Source organism: Stegodyphus dumicola, chromosome 5, assembly GCF_044657685.1.
Source record: "Stegodyphus dumicola isolate Sdum_Otavi_A_Nest chromosome 5, ASM4465768v1".
Lineage (NCBI taxonomy): Eukaryota > Metazoa > Arthropoda > Arachnida > Araneae > Eresidae > Stegodyphus > Stegodyphus dumicola.
Genome location: NC_140772.1, coordinates 128,762,495 through 128,769,783, shown reverse-complemented (window position 1 = coordinate 128,769,783; position 7,289 = coordinate 128,762,495). Strand labels below are relative to the sequence as shown.

General features: G+C 31.7%; 1 protein-coding gene across 3 annotated transcripts in view; it reads left to right on the top strand.

Moving 5' to 3' along the window:
- The first annotated feature begins 303 nt into the window (after window positions 1-303).
- Window positions 304-7,289, top strand: part of LOC118196918 (lysophosphatidylserine lipase ABHD12-like) — a 104,200-nt gene continuing 97,214 nt past the window's right edge. The window contains exon 1 of one of the 3 annotated variants that reach the window (XM_085817056.1): window positions 304-1,175. In XM_085817056.1, the coding sequence (XP_085673182.1) occupies window positions 1,028-1,175 (148 nt within the window). In that variant the 5' untranslated portion in view covers window positions 304-1,027. The remainder of the gene's footprint in view (window positions 1,176-7,289) is intronic. The other 2 variants (XM_085817055.1, XM_085817057.1) reach the window with 2 other exon arrangements.

Sequence of the window (7,289 nt, the reverse complement as noted above, 5' to 3'; positions counted from 1 at the left end):
ATATATTTTACAAATATCTGCATTAATATTTTAATCGATAAAATATTTTTAATGTTATATGTAGCAAAATTTCTCTTCGCCCACCCTATTTTTTTTTAGTTGTTATTTAAACAATTGGATTGTCAACACAGAATATGTTTGTTCCCGTTAACTCAGACAAAACTCAAAAATCTACATCTCAGGGCATTAAAATCAACCACCCGAGGGCATCGGAGAAAGCTTTTCCCTTATTTCTTGCACAGCGCCTTCAAAATGTAGGTCATTTCATCGTCATATCCCAGATACAAAACACTAAAACACACAGCCACTTTTTTAAATACTCCTTTCCTCACTTCCGCGCCGCATGGCGTCTCACGCTGTTCACGTGCCCAAAACGACACTAATATCTCGCTGGAGAAGTTTCGGTTTCGAAATCATATTTGCAGCGGCGATGGACTAAGAAAAAAGTTTACAGTCCAGGAAATTTCAGAATGTCAAACGAAAGATTATTTCTCATCGTAGAAAGATATTTGATTCGAGCTGTAACTACGAAGAAGAAAATTGTTTTCTAAAATGTTTTAATGTTTTTAAAAGTGTTCTTCTTTTCTGTTCTGAAGTTCCGATTTACCAGCTAGAGGAGCACCTGGTAAAATTCAAAAAACTGTTTTAATTCTTACATGATAATGATATTGTGGATTATTTAGAAATTTTTAAACGGAGAAGAAGAACTGTAGTACAGATCAAGTCTGTTTGTTTGGTTAAAACCTCAAAGCATTATTCATACATTGTTCAATTTCGTTCAACAAAGTGTACGGAAAATTATGTACCATACATAAAAAATTTTTTCAAAATATAACTGGGAAAGGCATGCTAATTAAGTTATCATATTTGGACAGCTATTTTAGTCAAAACTAATTGAAAATATCTGAACAGAAAACTAACTGAAATAAACGTAGAAAGACGATGAGAACAAAAATTATTTTATCTTAGTGAAGTAATTCCTCTGCAATCAACCTGTAATAATCGATATATCCCAAAGAAGGAAAGAATGGGCCGAAACTGCTTATCTTCAAAACTTAGTTGTCGCGAAAATTTCATCGGAAAACAGAAAGAAGAAAATCAGGATGAAAATTTGAAGTCATGCTTTTCAAGTATAAGAGAGCCTGTTCTTTATTTGCGACAGCAATGGCAAACACGTAAGTTCTTTCGATTTATTCAAATTAAAATGACTGTAAATTACATTGATATTCGAAAATATTTTATTATATTTAATTTTTAATTTAATATAAGGCATTAACTATTCTAATTATGGTTAAACACTTGACGATTTATCTGCTTCAGAGGAAGGCTTTATAAGGGTAGCTGTCTCGTATTCACGTTAACCACACGAAAATTACGAAAACTGCTCTAAAACCAATCAGTTCGATGGGATTTGAACTCGCGTCGACCATATGTTCAGCAATTTTACCGCTTGGCCGCTGACGAGATTTAAAGTAAAGGTTTCAAAATAAAAGATATTACTCTTATTTATTCATTGTTTTTCAATAAATTTTTATCTGCCTGAAGCAAAATTACTAATCAATAGCAAAATACAGAAAAGAAGATGTAGGTATAATATAAATATCTAAGATAAAACAAATATACAACTTTTCTTCCATCTAGATATTCTTTTTTATTTCTTTATGAATAAGAATAATTTCGAGGATCAAGTATGGAATGCACGATTATGTAGTAGAATTGAAATGACCATGCATGGATCATGTAATGCAGCACTGCAAGACAAATGCTTTATATTCTTACATATATATATTATATTTTTATTCTTTTTATTGTAAGATTCAGCATTGTAAGATAACGAGTTCGAATTGGGTAGATTCAAAACGCAAATTCAAATTTGGGTCCGAGTCCTAATACAAAAGTCATTAATACCAATTTTTTGGTACATATAATGATAGCTTTAATTATTTAGAGTCAAGTTTTATAAAAGTTGTATTATGTACATTAATAAATATTTACATCCAGATATATATTTTCGTATTTGATTACAAAAATTGATTCCACTCTCATTAAAGTATATTTATAAAAGGAAAATATTACCTTGCTTGCAAGGCAAATCGATAAACAGCTAATAATAAACAGTATATATTAAGATTTTATTTTATTTAAAATATGACTTTACAAGGCAGAATGTATTTTAGTGCAAAAGTGTAAAGCAATTGCAAATGTTTGCTTCGTAGCTGCTATTAAAAGCTTTGAATCAGTCGAGAAACATAATACAATTTAATCATATTTACAGCTCTTTTTATGTATTTAGAAAATAACATAAATTTTTAATTTAATTCAGTAAAATTCATTTTGGAAGCGAGTAATGTTTACGTTTCTTACATTTTACTTTTAATTCTTCCATTGTCGTATGCATATCCGTTTTACTAAAAATGATTTTCATTCGACAGAACATTTCATCTGAATTTTGAGTTCGACTGAAACCAAGATTATAATTTTAGAGAATATATTAAGAAGAAGTTTAATGAGGACTGAACAAATTTGATTTAGGGCAGTTGCATTATTTTTTAGATTCAAGGAATTATATTGCTTTAGTTTATATAAAAGTTTAATATTTAATGAAATATTAATTTTATTATTAGCTACACCTCGACAGTAGATGCGACAGAATTAACCGAGTATTCGCATGAGTATATACGGTAAGGCACTGAGGCACTTTTTTCCTCTTTAATTCTATCATGAACCACATTCCTGGGATAATTCCGTTAAACTTGCCGATGGATCACTTTTCGGCCATCGGTTTAGTAGCGGATTGGTAATCCGATGCTTCATTTTACTGTCTATCGAGTTTTGGACCGAGCATATTTTGTTAATACTTACCCAGTTTAGTACAAATTCTTATGAATCTATAACTTTTGAATTAAGTTTAGGCAAACTTATAGAGCAAAGTTCATGTATCTAAATTAAATTATGCTACAAATTATTTATCTGTTTATTTCTGACATGATTAAGAAAAGCTCAATCTCTTGTTCGATCAGGGGTAGGGCCTTCGGCCCAGGCACCCTGGTGTTCCAACACCACTCCCACACCAGCCTAATTATCATTACATATCCGATCACCGGAGTTATTAATAGTGTTGATATCGATTAAAAGTTAATAACCAGATTTATTAATTTAATAGCACACATTGATAAAATAATAAAGCAAAAAGCAATTTTGCAAATGTAATTTAACCTATCTTAAGAATGAGAAGCTTTAAATGAAGCTCTACATAGAGTCACTGTAAAAATACACTAGCGTTAAAAACACACTAGAAAATAAACTGCAGAATACATAAAATTTTATGTTTCTTAATAAATTTTTGTCTTGAAATCTATTGTACTGCAGTTATGAATATTATCTATAGCAATGGTAACATTACAAAGTTCGCATGTTCATGTTAAAACATTATCGAGGAGAATACTCCTTACTTGTTTAGTTACTACGCATTGCAAATTTCACAAATACATTTAAAATGCTTCAGCAGCCTCCCCCACCCCGGAAGTATTATTATTTACACCTCTTCCTCTTCTTCTTTCTTTTTCTTCTTCTTTTTTTTTTTTTTTTTTTTTTCTTATCGCTTGTCAGTGAGGTTTACCATTGTTTGAATAAAAACAATGGAACAATGGTAAACCTCAAAAGATTAGAATATTGCACATGTATCTTTTAGGTTTCCTCGGGAGGAATTGGGTGCGCGTTATATGGCGAATATACCTAAAATTAAAAAATGTAGCTTGAAATTATAGATGCTGCGCATTATACGCTGGAAAATACAGTATCTAATAACGTATATAAACTTCGGGTTTCCCAATATTGCTATGTGACAAAATTTTCAATTTTAGCTTGTAAAAGCTTAAAAAAAAATTGCCATAGGCTGTGTGATTTTAAAGATATGGTACAAGAAAAGATACTATTTGTGATATTTTTATAACATAGATCTGAAACAAATTATTTGTCACATTTTCAAGGAGTAAAAATAAAGGAATGCAGCTGCAAGTTTAAAAATTTTTTAATCGTAAACACGCATTAGTTACGCGAAATAACCATTTTTTTAAACCAAAAAAGGCTATTAGTCTCGAAATGGTGTTTTACGTGGGCTCACCGTAAACGATGGATCACTTTTCAAATTGCCACTACCAAATATTATCGCCGCGTCTTATTTTTCTTTAAAAATTAAATAATGAAGAATATGTATGTATGTATGTTCCTCGCACTTTGAAAACTGGTGGCACTTACAGACATCAAATTTTGAATAACGTAATTTTCCACCCTAACATATGCATCTGCAAACCCGAATTTTCAGTGTCGAATGTGGTTTATTATTTATTTCACATTTTGTAAACCTTTATTGAATTTTTCATTAACAAATTCAACAATTTGAAAGTGAGCAGTGGCAACACTATTATTTCCAGCACATGAGACATGAAAAAAAAAAAAAAAAAAAAACTGAAGATACACTGCTCAAAAGAATTAGAGGATATTGTAAGTTCGGTATGAAATAACCATAATTAACACGCCTTGAATGTTTTGTAACAGTGAATACGATCTTTCAGCAAAATGACTTCGGTAACAGCTGTTTTGTAACAGCTGAATCAGTAGCCTAGAAAGCCATCGGTCATTTAGAGGCGAGTTAAATGCAGTCCGTTGTAGCGGAAGCGTTAGGAGTTTCTCAGTGTCATTTACAGACTATGGAATCAGTTTTGGGGAATGGGAAATGTTCGTTAAAAATAACGACGAAATCGTACGCCTGGAAGAACACGAAATGAGAGTCGGTATTTAACTCTAACGACTGGAAGAAACCACACTATGAATTTCACTTTCTTGCAACAGCACCTTCAAAGGGCTACTGATAACAGAGTTTCGATTCAAACTCTTCCAAACCGACTCCATCATGTGGGTTCGTATACTCGCAGACCTATAGTTTGTGTTTTGTTGACATAGGACTACCATGCTGCTCGCAGAAACTGGGCACAGGAGCATCTCAGATGAGTGGAGCAACGTGCTCTTTCCAGACGAGTCCCACTTTAGTACATAACTTAACAATATGTGCATTTTCATCTGGAGAGAACTTGGTACACAAGATACTCCTACACTTGTGCATGAAAGTGTTCGATTTGGAGGAGGCTGAGTCATGGACTGGGCCTGTATTTCTATCAATGGCCGCACCGACCTGCACATTACCAGGAATGGAGCACTAACGACTCAGCGATCCTCAGACCTGTTATGGTCATTTACACTGCAGCAATAGGGGATGAATTCATTCTCATTGATGTTAATGCCAGGCCACATCGTGCTCAGTTGTGGACAGTTTCCTTTTCGACAAAGGAATCTGTTGAATGGATTGGCCAGTATGTTTCTCAAATATGAACTCAATAGAACATGTTTGGGACATCCTAGGAGAAAGCGTTGCTAGTCATTTTTCACTTCCAAAAACAATATCGCAGTTTGAAAGTTGTCTTCCACAAGAGTGGGAGTGAATACTCCAGTCCTTCATTGATAACCTCATTGAATCCATGCATCATAGGTATGCGACATTGCTTTCGGTCGGGGAAAACCGTACCTATTATTGAAACTCCCCTGTATCCGAAAATTTACATTTTTCGTTTGTTTATACAGCATACACAAATTATGCGTTTTCGGTTTACTGACAAATATCGTCAATAAAATACTATTATTCCTTGTTCGTTGCTTCTTTTTCTTTTCTCATATCTTACAACACTTTTACATTATGTATCACTTGCCAAAGCATTTCCTCTTCCGCAGTTTATATCCAAAATCATAATATCCCCTAACTGTTTTGAGCAGCGTACTTATCTTTCAAGTTTAATTAACAAACTCGGCTCTATGAAATCAGCGTGTTTCCACGGCCGGAAATAAAATACTTATATCATCAACGAGCCAGCTTATTGAAAGTCAGCAAAACCTAAGGTACTTTCAAATTTAATCTGGAAACTAAGCAATTTAAAAGCAATAACCACAGTTCTTAAGAATATTTCTTTGTATATTTTAATCTGATTGATTTAAATAAACGCGTATTATAATTATGCGATGTTTAACTAGAAATATTCAATATTTTTATGAAATAATGCTAGACTCATTAAAATCATTATATACGCTTTCTTTTTTATGATACCTATTTTAAACGCAGACCGCGCAAGCGGCTTGTTTTTGAAGAAATAATATAGCGAATAGAAAAATATTATGGAAACTCTAACACTTTATCGGAAATTATAATAAGATGCTGTTTTCAAATATTTTGTGGTTTTGCTGTTGAATTGAATTTTATGTGAGATGAACGTGGTATTAAATAAAGTTAGCACATAAAAAATTAATAATTTTTAAAAAAATTAGCTATCTCACTAAGAAAACTAAATATTGATATGATGAACTGAGAAAAGGTTGAGAAATTATAAATATATTTATGTCGACAATTTGACACAGCATCGGGAATTCTAAACATATGCTACTTTAAAAAAATTCGGTTTTATTTGATAACTGAATGCGGCGTAAGTTAGTAGAAAAAGATGCTTAATGATAAAACTTTTAAAAAAAAAAAAGGGGGGTTTAGTTGGAGAGAGCAGACTGGTAGATTGCGAGCTCAACGAGAGCTTTAAAATCTTAACAAAGCCTTTTGGGTGAACCGTTAAAATCTGAAAACATTCAGACTTTTTTTTTTCTAATCATCAAAAGTAATCATCTAAACTTTCAAAAGTGAAATGCATCAGATTTCTTTTTTGTTACAATAGAACAATTCAGAACCAAATTTGCTATTTTAAAAAAAAAAAAAAAACGTAGAATATATAATACTTCCTATACTTTGTTTGGTTAAATTTGCAACAACTATATTTTCATCAGCATCACTTTCTAAAGTTAATTCATTTTCGGAAACAGAAATACAGCTTTCAAATTAAGTTAAGTAAGAAGTAAATAGATTTGTGAAATTTAAAGTGGTTTCAATAGATTTAAAAATACAGTTTGTAATAACATAAATTTTATTTAGGTGCTAGATTAATAAATATGCCTTTTTAACGTTAAAAAATTTCGTTAATGGGTCAAATGAGCTGTTAATAATTACGTTCATTACTTTAACATATATTTATCTAGCTATAAATGTGCACATGCTAAAACTGTTTTGTTAAATTTTTTATCGAAAGCTAATGTAAATAAAGGCATTTTGTTTTTATTACTTGTCGGATGTCGCATTTCCTGGTACAAAGTTAGTATAATTAATTCCCTTTCTGGTATACCTTCTAGTTCTTAAAGATAGT